Source organism: Mobula birostris, chromosome 15 (assembly GCF_030028105.1).
Source record: "Mobula birostris isolate sMobBir1 chromosome 15, sMobBir1.hap1, whole genome shotgun sequence".
NCBI lineage: Eukaryota > Metazoa > Chordata > Chondrichthyes > Myliobatiformes > Myliobatidae > Mobula > Mobula birostris.
This window is the reverse complement of record NC_092384.1, coordinates 15,092,492-15,107,909: the sequence shown is the minus strand read 5'-3', so window position 1 is coordinate 15,107,909 and position 15,418 is coordinate 15,092,492. Positions and strand designations below refer to the sequence as shown.

Genomic DNA, 15,418 nt, shown 5'->3' with positions numbered 1-15,418 from the left:
GGTGTGCAGACGAGCATCTCTGAATACACAACATGTCAAACCTTGAAGTGGATGGGCTACAGCAGCACACCACGAACATACAGTGTGGCCACATCATTAGGTATAGGAGCTACCTAAAAAAGTGGCCACTGACTGTATATCCAAATTCTCTCTGCACCCTTCTCACACACCTGGACTACTCTCTTGCTTTGTATCGTCAGCAAACTTGGTTATATTAAATGTGATCCCTTTATTACTGATACACTTTATAAACATCCAGGGTCACAACATCAATCCCAACTGCACAGAAGCAGTCAAAGCTAAATATGACCCATTCATTCCTAAGGTCTGTTTTCTGTCCATTAAGAAGTCTTCAATCCTCTTCAATATACCATTGAAAAATCATGGAATCTTAGAGCACAGAATCGCATAGGAACAGGCCCTTCACCCCACAATATCTGTCCCAAGCACATTTCCAAATTAACTTAATATTTTCATCCTGAACATGATTCATATCCCTCCATTCCTGCTTATTTAAATGACTATTTAAAAGCTTATTTCACTACTTACCCTGCCAGTATGGTCTAGGCATCTAGCACTCTATATAAAAAAAACTTGCCCTGTACCACAGCTTTAAATTGTCTACCCTCCTGTCAACTTCAATAGTATCAATATGGAGCATAACCTTTGGCTGTTCACCATCCTATCTCAGAATGCCCTGAATACACCAGCATTTTATTTGGTTTGATAATCTCTTGTGTGGCACCTCAACAAATGCCTTCTGAAAATTCAAGTCCGTTGCCTCCACTGACTTGATCTTATTTATTTAATTAATCAGCATTAAGAAAAACTAATTCCTATGTATTTTACATAATAACCAGGAATAATCACAAACTATCACCTATAAACCTATTAAAAGACACATCCAAGTATTTTGAAATTCTTTCAGCCTTTACACACCTGCATAATTATCAAATCAACCTTGCACGTATATAAAAAAATCGAAAAACCATCACTAAATAAATGTTTTGGAATTTTATTTCCTATCTTTGAATGTATAAATGTACAGTTTTCCCTTGGAAGCTTCAACATTTCTCAGAAGCATTGAACCGTAGAGGGAAATTCAATCCTCTTGTAAAATCTTCTTCAAACAATTTACAAGATTTGAAGTAGATTTATTATAAAAGTACTGTATGTATGTACTATACAGCTCTGAGATTCATCTTCCCACAGACAGCTATGAAACAAAGAAAAACTATTTAACCCATTCAAAGAAAAACATCAAACCCCCAACATGAAAAGAAGAACAAATCAAGCTAATAGCTAAACATCAAACCACAGAGTCGTCGAAATAGTCCAGAATATAAACACAAGAAAATCAGCTGAAGCTGGAAATTCAAAGCAACACACACAAAATGCTGAGTTCCTCCAGCAATTTGTGTGTGTTGCAGTCCGGGAGTATTCAGTTTAATTCAGTTCAACTTTGCGCTGTGTCATTCGTGAAGGATTTTACATATTTTCACATTTTGTAAATTGCATAAATGTGAAACTGTCTTGAATATAAACAATGAGATTCATTCCTCAGTTCACAGATCTCCACTCTTCAACTGAGCATGCAGGCAATTATCTCTCATGTCACACAGCCTGTTCATTTCTTACAGCCATGGTGTGCAGCCCAATGTTCTTAAATGCATGGCCTCACCATTTTTTAAAAACTGCTTAGATTATTAGGTTATGAAGACACGCAGTCCTCCTTTATTGTCATTTAGTAATGCATGCATTAAGAAATGATACAATATTTCCTCTGGTGTGATATCACAAAACACAGGACAGACCAAGACTGGAAAAAAACTAACAAAACCACATAATTATAACATATAGTTACAACAGTGCAACAATACCATAACTTGATGAAGAAGTCCATGAGCACAGTAAAAGTTCAAAGTCTCTCAAATGTCCCACATCTCACGCAGACGGGAGGAGGAAGAAAAACTTCCCTGCCATACCCGACCATGGTCCGACTCTGAGTCATCCGAAAACTTCGAGCTCTGATCAGCTCTCCGACACCAAGTACTGAGCGCCATCTCTATCCGAGTGATTCGACCTCCATCTCGGTCGCCAACAGCAGGCAAAGCCGGGGATTTTGAGGCCTTCCCTCCGAAAGATTTCTGAACAGGTAGTAACAACAGCAGCGAACGAGCATTTCAGAAATTTTTCCAGATGTTCCTCTGTGCTTTCACATCCGTCTCCATCAAATCAGAATTGTCCACGGCCCCTATTTAACGGATACGATATCATTTTTCACTGGAGGGCTGCGCACATGCGGCGCGCTGCTTTCTCTCCTCCCGCCGTTCCTTCCAATTTCAATTTCCCCATCAAGTTCACCAGTATTCAAGACTTGTCTTTAAAGCTACCAGAGAAAATCATCCCACAAGAATTTTCATCACCACCACTTTCCGCTACTGATAAACTTTAGTGCTCACCTTGGATTTTCCAGATTCCACAATTGAAAATGATGCGCATATTGGTGTTTAAAAAAATTGTTGGGTTATAATCAACCAAATAAAAACAAATACTATGCAATTTTAATCCAGACCACTCATTTGCAGTTATTTCTAGCTTAGTAGCACTTCTAACACAGAAAAGGTGACAGGCTGCTTCATTGGTCTGAAGTAAACGGGAAGGGCCTGAGCCATGTATGAGAAGTAAGGTACATATTAGAAAGGTCAATAATATGTGGAAACTGGTGTGAAAAACAATGGTTAAAGAAAGTATCAAAATCAAGTTCCACCAATTTTAATGATTTGGAAGAGATTGCATATATAAGGAGATGGAAAATGTGAATCATTTTGAAATTTAAAACAGGAATTGTGAATTCAGTATTTTGAGGAACATGCAGTCTAGGACATGAACAAATGGAATGAAACATGAGCTACAATGAAGTTTTGAACTTATTAGATTTTAAAGAAGATTGAAGATTGACTAATAAGAAGAGTAGTTGAATATGCAACAAAGTTGTAAAACTTTGACCAAAATCCCAGGAGCGCTTTGCAAGTATAACTAACTATAATTTATGCAGCCATTGTAAGTAAGAGGGCTTAATAATAAATGTTAATCAGTACATTTACTGTTATAAGATAGCATCTTCCCTAATTTACCATGAACAACAGCATGAAGAACCAATCTTCCATCCTTAGACTCACTTTACACCGCACGTTGTCGGAGTGGTGCTGCCAGGATAATCAAGGACACGACCCACCCAGCCAACATGCTTTTCGTCCCTCTTCCCTCCGGGAGAAGGCTCAGGAGCTTGAAGACTCGTATGGCCAGATTCGGGAACAGCTTCTTTACAACTGTGATAAGACTGCTGAACGGATCCTGACCCGGATCTGGGCCGTACCCTCCAAATACCCGGACCTGCCCCTCGGCTTTTTTGCACTAGCTTACTTTCCATTTTTCTATTTTCTATTTATGATTTATAATTTAATTTTTAATATTTACTAATTTGTACTGTTTTTATTATTTAATATTTGTAATCCAGGGAGAAGAAACGCAGAAGCAAATATCGCTGTGATGATTGTACGTTCTAGTATCAATCGTTTGGCGACAATAAAGTATAAGAAGTTGCCAATAACATTAACACCTTTATCACAATAATCAGATCCTTTTCATGTGTTTTTGGGAGCTAGGGGTGACTAATTGATTCTAAGATGTCATCTAAATGCTATCTGGTGTGCTTTGTGCCACAACATGTACCAGATGGCATACTAGTAAGGAAATTAGTGGTCGTCACTCAAAAGTTTGTGGATAGCTTTTTGTGACGCCTATTAGCCTACAATGCTCACTTAATGTCGGTGCTACCATTTTAAAACAAACACCCAGCTAACATCTTCTCATTCAGCAGCAGGGAAGACGTCAGACTGTACAATTTGAAAAGTTCATTATTTAATTTGCAAATGGATTGCTGAATGATTTTTCCTGGCTGTTTCAATGATTGCACATCATGGTACAACTGTCTGGTGCCTTTTACACTGTAAGTGTCCCTAAAGCTTACTGAATGTGATGTGGTGCACTCTGAGAAGATTGATTCTGCCTTCAGACTTCCTAAGTAAACATGTAGCTCCCTATAACCAAGTGCATTAGGGGGGATTTCCCCTGGGATTATTCTGCATATAATATGACAGAGATGATGAGTAGAGTGCTTGCAAAGTACAATTTGCTAAGAGTTGGAGGAAATGTTAGAAATGAAGGGATCCCAACAAAAGGCTACCTCTGCCCAGAGTCTTCTGGGTTAAATTGCCTAATTGATCTTCAATATGTGAAATGTTTACATTTCAGTAAGGATATCATCATTAAAATCTGCCATGCATTCCAATATCGGAGCAGGGATCCATCATCATGAAGTGTTTCGAGAGGCTCACCATGAGGCACATCAGGACCCTGCTGCCCCCCTCACTGGACCCCCTGCAGTTCGCGTACTGTCCCAACCGCTCAACAGGCGACGCCGTTGCCATCACCCTCCACCTGGCCCAAACCCACCTGGACAAAAAAGACATGTACATTCGAATGCTGTTCATAGATTTCAGTTCAGCATTCAACACAATCATTCCTCAGAAACTGATTGGAAAGCTGAGCCTACCGGGCCTGAACACCTCCCTCTGCAACTGGATCCTAGACTTCCTGACTGAGAGACCCCAGTCAGTCCGGATTGGAAGCAGCATCTCCAACACCATCACACTGAGCAAGGCCCCCCCACCCCACTCAGGGCTGTGTGCTCAGACCACTGCTGTTCACTCTGCTACTCTGCTGCAACACACAGCTTGAACCACATCATCAGGTTTGCCGGTGACACGACCGCGGTGAGTCTCATTGGCAAGAACAATGAGTCAGCATACAGAGAGGAGGTGCAGCAGCTAACGGACTAGTGCAGAGCCAACAACCTGTCTCTGAATGTGAACAAAAGAGATGGTTGTTGACTTCAGGAGGACACGAAACGACCACTCTCCGCTGAACATCGACGACTCCTCCATAGAGATTGTTAAGAGCACCAAATTTCCTGGTGTTCACCTGGCAGAGAATCTCACCTGGTCCCTCAACACCAGCTCCATAGCAAAGAAAGACCAGCAGTGTCTCTACTTTCTGCGAAGGCTGAGAAAAGTCCATCTCCTACCCCCCCATCCTCACCACATTCTACAGAGGTTGTATCGAGAGCATCCTGAGCAGTTGCATCACTGCCTGGTTCGGAAATTGCACCATCTCGGATCGCAAGATCCTGCAGCGGATAGTGAGGTCAGATGAGAAGATCTCGGGGTCTCTCTTCACGACATTACAGACATTTACACCACAAACTGTATCCATAAAGCAAACAGCATTATGAAAGACCCCATGCACCCCTCATACAAACTCTTCACCCTCCTGCCATCTGGCAAAAGGCACCGAAGTATTCAGGCTCTCGCAACCAGACTGTGTAACAGTTTCTGCCCCCAAGCCATCAGACTCTTCAATACCCAGAGCCTGGACTGACACCAACCTACTGCCCTCTACTGTGCATATTATCTTGTTTATTATTTATTGTAATGCCTGCACTGTTTTGTGCACTTTATGCAGCCTGGGTAGGACTGTAGTTTATTGTAGTTTTGTGTTGTTCTACGTAGTCAGTGTAGTTTTTGTACTGTTCATGTAGAACCACGGTCCTGAAAAACGTTGTCTCATTTTTACTGTGTACTGTACTAGCAGTTATGGTCGAAATGACAATAAAAAGTGACTTGACTTGACTTGGGATAGGGAAGTTGCCTGCCACAGAGTCTCATCTTGGACTCCTTCTAGGCTGACTTAGTTATGTGTAATAATTCATACAGTTAGATAAAGCAGTTCAGATGCTCTCTAATAAAAGAGAACTCACTATACTTCATTGTCTTGCCTAAGAACAACAGGTGGAGTTTGCATGTTTACTCATGTTAAGGATGCCAATTACTCTGCTTTGTGAGCATTGTAATATCAGCAATGAGCTATATTGTTGCTCAAGGCAATCCTAGTCACTGAACGCTCAGTGGGTTGTGCAGGTCACTGGCAGTTTTCCAAGTGGGTATGTTGTATTCATTCTGCAAAGTCTGGTGTACTATGTCATGACTCCAATTTGCAAATCATACATAACTAAGCAGTATGCAAATTATGAAATCAAGGCCGGTGAATGAAAAATGATTGAACAGGCTACTGGCATTTACAAGCTTTTGTCTCATAATTTCTCCTCCAAGGCAGCTGTCAAGAATCTTGGTGATCTTGCTTCTTGCTGAAAAACATGCTGTCATGAGTCCATAATGTGTCAGCGGCTACAGAGCGATCAGCTAAAGAACAGTGGAAGTAACAAGAAGAGCAGAAGGCAAATGTAAATGAAGAACAGAAGTGGAGGCAATTGAAATAGCTCTTCTATCACTTGACTGTGAATAATTCATTGGAAGTGGAATTGGTTTATTATTGTCACATATACCAAGAATCAGTGAAAAGTTTATTCAGATAAAATCGTTACACATTGCATTGAGGTAGAGCAAAGTAAAATAACAGAATAAAGTGTAACATCTACAGATAATGTAAACAATAAGCTGCAAGATGGTAGGAGGTAGATTGTGAAGTCAAAAGTTCATTTTATTGAACTAGGGACCATTCAATAGTCTTATAACAGCAGGGTAGAAGCTAACCTTGAGCTTGGGGGTTATGTGCTTTTAGCTTATTCTATCTCTGCTCAATAGAAGAAGAGAGACTGTACAATCTTTGATTTTGCTTGTTGCTTTACAGAAGCAGAGAGAAGTATAGACCATGGAGGGAGGCTGGTTTCATTGATGTGTTGAGATGTCTCCACAACTCTCTGCAGTTTCTTCCGGTCAAGGACAGGGCAGTTAACATACTCATGGGATAAGATGCATTCTGTGGTGCATCAATAAAAATGAAAAGGATTGATGGGGACATGCCAAGTTCCTTTAGCCTCCTGGGGAAGTACAAAAAGTCATGACCTTTCTTGATGTAGTTGGATCCGGACACATTATTGGTGATGTTCACTCCTAAAAACTTAAAGATCTTAACCTCAGCACCATTGATGAAGACAGGGGCATGTACACCACCACCCCACCACCCTGTCTTCTGAAGTCAATAACCAGCTCTCTTGTTTTGTTGACATTGAGAGAAAGATTATTGTCACAGCACCACGTTACTAAGCTTTCTCCTTCCTGTACTCTAATTGTTATTTGAGATGCAGCCCATTACACCGACATCATTTGCAAACTTGTAGTTGGAGTTAGAGTAGATTCTGGCCACACAGACACGGGTGTACAGGGTGGAGAATAAGGGACTGAGGATGTCACCTTGTGGACTGCCAGTGTTTAGAATAATTGTGGTAGAGATGTAGCTGCTCATCCTTACTGACGGTGATCTGCTGATCAGAAAGTCGAGGATCCATTTGCAAAGGGAGGCATTAATTACCAGGGTGCAGAGTTTGGTGATGAGTTTGCTTGGAGTAATAATATTCAGGGCAGAGCTATCACCGATAAACAATAGTCTGACATAGTCTTTACTGTCATGACGTTCCAGAGATAAGTGTAGGGCCAGCAGGATGGCATCCGCCATAGACTTATTTCAGCAATAGGCAAATTACAGTACATTGAGGTTGTCTGAGAGGCTGGAGTTAATGCGCCATGACTAACCTCTTGAAGCACTTCAAGATGGTCGATATCAGAGCCATGTAGGATCCACAGATTGAAGCAAGAGGTTAAAAATGTCTGCAAATGACCCTGCCAGCTGATCTGCACAGAATCTAAGGACACAGCCAGATATGCCATCTAGGCCAGATACTCTCCATGGTTTCTCTCTCTGGAAAACTGATCTTACTTCCACCGCAGTGACGGTGGTTTCAGGTACACTGAGAGCTGTCGGGGTGCGTGGTGACATACCAATTCCCTTCTGTTCAAAATATGCAGAGAATTCCTTAACCTCACTGGGAAAGGATATGCTGCTGTTGGCAATGCTGTCTGACTTCATTCTGTAGTTCATTATAGTATGTAATCCCTGCTACAGCTAACAGTTGGTCTAGAACTTGACTTTGGCCATCCAACTGAAATTTCAATATGCACAAGCACAAATCCTTGTGTCACTATGACATATCCTTTAAACCATAATGCAAAATTGGAAGCCAACTCAGGGCATACAAAATCAAATTTATGACTCAAGTAGCCTTATCTCATAGAAACATTATTCACATTTGTGTCGCACACACAAAATGCTGGAGGAACTCAGCAGGCCAGGCAGCCTCTATGGAAAAAAGTACAGTCGACATTTTGGGCCAAAACCCTTTGGCAGGACTGGAGAAAAAAAGCTGTGGAGTAGATTTAAAAGGTGGGGGAGAGGAGAGAGAATCACCAGGTGATAGGTGAAAGCTGAGGGGGAGGGATGAAGTAAATAGCTGGGAATTTGATTGGTGAGATGAGGTAGGAGAGGAAAAAGGGGATGGGAAATGGAGAAGGGGGGGTGCAGTTGAGGGTCATTACTAGAAGTCCAGGATGGGGGCTACCAGACAGAATATAAGGTGGGGTTCCTCCAACCTGAGCGTGGTCTCATCACAACAGTGGAGGAGGCTGTGGATGGACATGTCGGAATAAGCAAGGGAAGTGGAATTAAAATGGGTGGCCACTGGGAGATCCTGCCTGTTCTAGCAGAGATGCTCAGCAAAGCGGTCTCCCAATCTACGTTGGGTCTCACTGATGTACAGGAGGCCACAGCCGGAGCACCGACCATAGTAAATGACCCCAACAGACTCACTGGTGAGGTGTCACCTCATCTGGAAGGACTGTTTAGGGCCCTGAATTGTAGTGAGGGCGGAAGTGTAGGGGTAGGTGTAGCACTTGTTCCGCTTGCAAGGATAAGTGCCAGGAGGGAGATCAGTGGGAAGGGACAAATGGACAAGGGAGCCACATAGGAAGCGATCACTGCGGAAAGCAGAAAGTTAGGTGGCAGGAGGGAAAGAAGTGGTTGGTGGTGGGAACCCGTTGGGGGTGGCAGGAGGTTTGGAGAATTATGTGCTGGATGTGGAGGTTAGTGGGGTGGTAGATGAGGACAAGAGGAACCCTTCTCTGGCAGGGTGGCGGGAGGATAGGGTAACAGCAGATGTGTGTGAAATAGAAGAGATACATTTGAGGGTAGCATTGATGGTGGAGGACAGGAAGCCCCTTTCTTTGAAAAAGGGCATCTCCTTTGTTCTAGAATGAAAAGCCTCATCCTGAGAGCAGATGTGATAGAGACGGAGGAATTCAGAAAAGGGGATGTCATTTTTACAAGTAGTAGGGTGGGACAAGATGTAGTCTAGGTAGCTGTGAGAGTCCATGGATTTGTAATAGACATCGTTGGATAAGCTGTCTCCGGAGATAGAGACAGTGAGATCGAGAAAGGGAAGAGAGGTGTCGGGAATGGACCAGATGAATTTTTTTTTAGATTATGAGAACACTCAGTCCTCTTTTATTGTCATTTAGAAATGCATACATGCATTAAGAAATGATACAATGTTTCTCCAGAGTGATATCACAGAAAACAGGACAAACCAAAGACTAACACTGACAGAACCACATAATTATAACATATAGTTACAGCAGTGTGAAGCAATACCATAATTTGATGAAAGACAAACCATGGGCATGGTAAATAAAGTCTCAAAAGTCCCCGAGTCGATCAACTCCCGAGTTCCCGATAGCAGGCGGCAAAAGGGAGAAACTCCCTGCCATAAACCTCCAGGCACCGTCAACTTGCTGATGCCTTGGAAGCAGCTGACACTGAGTCCATCCTTCCAAAAACTTCAAGCCTCTGACCAGCCCCTCTGATACAGCCTCCCAAGAGCCACCCTCTGCCAGGTGCCTTCGACCTCGCCCCGGCCGCTGAAACACGCAAAGCCGAGGATTTTGGGGACTTCTGCTCCGGAGATTCCAGGTACCACACAGTAGCAGCGGCAGTGAAGCGGGCATTTCAGAAATTTTCCAGATGTTCCTCCGTACTCTCATGTCCGTCTCCATCAAATCAGAATTGTGCACGGTCTCCTACTTTACAGATAACAGACATCACCACCAAAGTGGCCGCACGTGTTGCCGTCGTGCCACCATCTTTTCCTCCTCCTTTGAGGGCAGGGTGGAAGATGGAGGCAAAATGGATGAAGTTGATGAGTTCAGCACAGGTGCAGGAATCAGCACCAATGCAATCATCGACAAACCGTAGGAAAATTGCAGGATGGTCACCAGTGTAGACTTGGAACATAGACTGTTCCACATAGCCAACAAATAGGCAGGCATAGCTAGGACCCATGTGAGTGCCCTTTTGTTTGAATGAAGTAGGAGGAACCAAAAGAGAAATTATTGAGAGTGAGGACAAGTTCTGCTAGGTGGAGGAGAGTGGTGGTGGAGGGGAATTGGTTAGGTCACACTTTTGTGTTTGCTTGGTGCCTCTGTTTAGTATGCCTTGTCTAGTGGCCACAGCATGGCTAATGAGAGGCTGATACTTTCTGTATTGTAGTGGACAAAATTGTACCTGGGCCTGGAAAACTGCTTCTGACACTTCTGAACCTAGAGAGCCTTTGCTCTGGAAAACACCATCTCGAAATCAGTAACAGAGTCCAGGGTGGCCAATAGGTTGCAGGAAGAAAAGTGTTAGTGTTTATAGTTGGATCATGAATATAATCGGCCAGACACTAAACTTGTTTTCCTCTTAGCAGTACCTCAGTGGTAATTTGCCGGGAACAATACTGCTGTTGAATGAATAAAAGGTGATGATGAGACAGAATACAGGAGTGAGGTAGGGCATCTCATTGAGTGTGCTGCAGCAGAAACCTCTTATTCAACATCATTAAAACTAAATAACTGATTGTTGATTTCAGGAAGGGGAAGGAGGGCAAACATGTGCCAGGCTATGCTGATGGAGACAGTCAATAGCTTTAAATTCTTGAGCCTTAACATATCGGATAGTCTGTCCTGGGCCTACCACATAACTGCAAGCACAAGGAGATTTGGCATGTCACTGAAAACTCTGTAAGTTCTATAGATGCACATTGAAAGTATTCTAACTGATTGCAGTGTGGGCTAACACAGCAACTTGAATGCGCAAAAAGTTGCAGAGAGTAGCAGGCTCACCCCAATACATCATGGGCACTTCCCTCCTCACCAACTGTAGTAACTACATCTATTACTGAAGGCAACATCTATTATCAAAGAGCCCCACCATCACTGGATACGATTCCAGATATTAACATCTCCAATGACTTTGTTTTTTTTTTTGAAGGGCTTCTTGGTTCCTTGCATATAGATTATATTTCTGATACTTTCCGACTTCACCAACTTCCAATATGCTGATAGAAAGTTTGAAGCCCTTTTGTGTTATGCCAATCTTTCATTGTCTCTTTGGTCCCACTCAGTTCTAATCTGTCACCAGCACCTTCTGTAGCCACAGTACTATTTTAAGAGATGAAGGCTAGTTTTTAAGCAAAGCTACTACCTGCATTGGGATCAACTGATGTGGATTAGTCACATGTCCAGACTTTGGTGCCCTGTCTAGATGGATATCCAATATAACAGCTGTGTATCTATCCAGTTCCTGTGGTGTAGTCTTATATTATAATCAGATGAAGCCAAAATTCAGGAAATTTAAACAGATTTCTACCAATAAATATCAGAAAAAGTTAGCTATTTGTAATGAACACATAAATTTAGTCAGATAGACAGAAGTTTTATTAGCAAACATTAATGCATAAATATGCTGATCACAAATATTTTCTCAGAAATTACATAACACAAAACAAAAAAAAGCCTACTTATTGATTCAATGTTTTCATATATAACCTTAACACCAAGCAATTCTAAAATAACAGGGAGATGAAAAGAATGTGGCATTGTCTTTGTGAGTGCAGATTTGTATGAGTTATTCATTAGGGTCATGTGCCATGCCATTGAAAGAATTTTGATTGCCCATCAGCTCTGTTTACATTTGTTGTGGTGGTTCAAATTGTTGCCTTAACAGGTTGCTGCAGAATTAAGTCAGCATGTCTACAGTTAGGATATGAGACAGTAACCTAAATAATTCATTACCTTTGTCTATTCATCAGCTATACCTTGAGGGAGTAGACTCACTTTTTGTTCCAAAATAAGGCAGAGTTAATGTGCAGGTCCTGCAAAGCAACATGCATTTTGTCAATGGACAATGGGAAGCCATACAATTTTTGCAAAGCAGTGTGCTTGTCCTGCCTGTAGGTGTCCAGCAAGTGAGAATGAAATCCAGTCAATTAAGAACTTAATTGACCTTCTTTATGCAACAGCAGACAGCAGACTTCAACACTAGAAGGAGCCCAAGACATAAAAGCTCAGTCAGTTATATACTAACAATGCAGATCTCTCCCTGCTCGGAGTCTGCAGTGACCATTGTATTTTGCACCAATAACTAGGTGACATTCATACTTCTACTTTCAATAAAATATATCCTTCATCTTTTTAAATCTCAGCAGTGCAAGTTTAAGGAGAAGCAGTTGAAATATAAATATAGTTTTGCAATAAACGTTCATCTCTCTAATTTCTTAAAAGCAGTTATGCATTTAGTATTTTGGGGTTTGCAAGATCTACATTCCTTGAACAAACAGTTTCTCCTGATTTTTTAATTATACTTGGAAGTGACTATCATAATCTCCAGTTCTTACTCAACTCTTCTAATACTATCCTATCATCCCAATGATGTGCCAAAAAAAAAGTCCATTCACAATTTAGGTATAATCCTTGTAATTTTTGTTCAAAGTTTCTCCTGTGCTTCTATAACTTTTTTACAGTATGTGGGTCAAAATTAAGCACTGTTCTCTGAAAAAGATTTAATCAAGACTACACACATTTCCATTAACTTTTCAATTCCATCCCAATAGCAACAAACCTCAGTGCTTTGTTTGTTTTTATATAGCTCATTATAATTAGTGACATATCATCGTTAACTCTAGATTCTGCTAGTTCACTTTAATCTTGTAAGGCTATGCTGGCCTCATTATACTTCCTAATAAAATGCAATGCTTCACACTTGTTTACATGAGAATCCATTTACCAACTACATTCTGCCCATTCTGAAAGTTTATTAGTGTTTTGTAATTTGCTGCAGACCTTCTCTGCCATATTCATCATCAACAAATTTAGAAACTGTCTTCTCAATTTCAAAGTATAAATCATTAACACAAATTGTTAACAGCAGTAGACCTAGCATCAATAGTAGTCTAATACACCACAAAATCACCAACAAAATCCTTAATGATCATATAGTTTTGGGGTGGACTACTGAATAATGACTCTTCTTGCAATAACCACCTACAATAATGGTAGTTAATGTGCTTATTTATGCAGTATGATAGTTTTGTGTTGTCAATATTTGGAGTGTCTATAGTTAATGTTTTCAGGTGTCCATCATTTCACAATAATCACCCAGCAGTTACATATTATAGTCAAGGTAAAAGGTCAAATGATGTCAGTACTTGGGTTTAGATCAGACCAGAATGGAAGTGGCTTATAGCAATCTTCAGAACATAATTCTGATTCAGATTCTGCTTATAAGGAGCAGTCTGATTTTTGGAAAGCAAATAACTGCAGATGCTGGAAATCTGAAATAAAACAGATGATGTCGGGAATATTCAGCAAGTTAGGCAGCAGTGAAAAGAGAAAAGGAGCTAACATTTCAGGTTAATGACATTTCATCAATGTGAAAGATTGTCAGTTTTTCTCTCCACAGATATAGGCTGGCCTACCAAGTATTTCCGGCATTTTCTGTTTCTTTTATTTAGGTTTAAATATGCCTGTAATATATGTACACAGTTATAATGCAGAATATTAATCAGTAAGTAAGATGACCTTTTCTCTTCCAAAGTTTTACATTCTCATGCTTATTCCCTTCATTCATATTAATGTGAAATCAATCCATGCATTTTAATAAAAGTTAATCAGCAAACTTTAATACATGCAACTTAATACTGAAAATTAATCAGTCAATGTTATACTGGATAATGAGCCTTCCATGCATCTTTGTGTTATAAATATATATAAATACACCTTGCTTGAAAGTACGTGTATGCAATTTATTATTATTTACTACGAAACATTAGCGCTGTATAAAGAAGTAATCCACGTATATTAAAGTGTATTAGGGATGTCATTCATATTAAAAATGGCTAAGAATATTTGCTGTATATATGTGATATGGAATGAATAAATTCATATATATCCACCCAAAACTAGCTAACATACAGTCTAGATATGTATTTTAACTATATATATATATATATATATATATCTGTTAATCCATTCATGATATTGAGTGAACCATGCGTATTAATACGATCCAGCACTATTTACACACTAAGACTAGACAATAAACCCAAGCATGTATATTAATGTTCGCCACCATGCAATGCATTAACATTCGTCAGTACTAACCATTTAATCTATCCATATTAATATTAAATAAAGATTAACCGTGTGTATCAATATTGAATTTCCCGGTGCGTGTTAACACAGTGTAGTTAGATCAGCAACAGTTCCCATGATGGTGCAAGTACTGTAGCAGCTGTGCATGCATCGACTCGACTTGCGTCTGACTCCAACTGGAATCTAGATGTCTTCTTTACCTCTGCGTTAAAGTTGTCCTGCTCAGCCCGGCTAAGCATGGCGCAAAACCCAAGAATGAGAGTGGGTACTTTCCAGTCGCGGCACCAGCACACCTCACCGGCCATTTCCAAGCGATGCACTTTGGCTCTACCGCCCGAGCCCGGGTTACCCTTCAGCGCTCGCTCGCTCGCTCTCCCTCTCTCTCCCTCCCCCTTCTCTCCCTCTCCCCTCTCTCCCTCTCTCTCGCTTTCTCATCCGTTCTATAATCATGTACTGACCGAAGAAGTCAGCGCCCTCTACGGTTTAACAATCGGGAGACCATTATTACTTCCAGTCTAGGGACTGTCTCAAAATTGACTCGCTTTCCTGAATCGAATTATTAGTTTTCATCTTCCCAGTTCCCGGACCTATTATGATTATGCCATGTCTGTACTTCCCTTGCAAAGCCGTTTTTCTGCAGTCTTCTCTACAAACGGAATTTCTATTCGCTCCGCGTTCCTGGTTTCTCTTTGCCTTTTAATACTCTCACATCACAACCAAATCTTCCAGTAATATTTTTGTCTAGTGCAATTTTGGAAAACTGCACTTAACCATGCATCACAAAAATTCATACACGTACATGCAGCCCTATATACAGACCACTTCTGTATGTTGAACATCATTAACATGGGAGTCATCTACAGATTTTAATTTACATAACCTTTTCAAATATGTGTCCACCTACAGCCATTAAAAAACAGCGTGTCTTACACAGGACAGTAAACATGTGAAAATTTGCAAATACCAACCATACTACC

General features: G+C 40.9%; 1 protein-coding gene across 2 annotated transcripts in view; it reads right to left on the bottom strand.

The window, feature by feature from the left end:
* LOC140210411 (matrix metalloproteinase-15-like) overlaps positions 1-14,837 on the bottom strand; it is a 93,352-nt gene extending 78,515 nt beyond the window's left edge. Inside the window, exons 1-2 of one of the 2 annotated variants that reach the window (XM_072279349.1) lie at positions 14,642-14,722; positions 12,084-12,163 (exon numbers count right to left, since the gene is read on the bottom strand). Coding sequence is in view for 1 of the 2 variants with exons in the window: in XM_072279348.1 (XP_072135449.1) it covers positions 14,642-14,746 (105 nt within the window). In the remaining variant the exon portion in view is untranslated. Of the gene's footprint in view, positions 1-12,083; positions 12,164-14,641 lie in introns of both variants that reach the window. The other variant, XM_072279348.1, reaches the window with a different exon arrangement.
* Between the last annotated feature and the right edge of the window lie 581 nt (positions 14,838-15,418).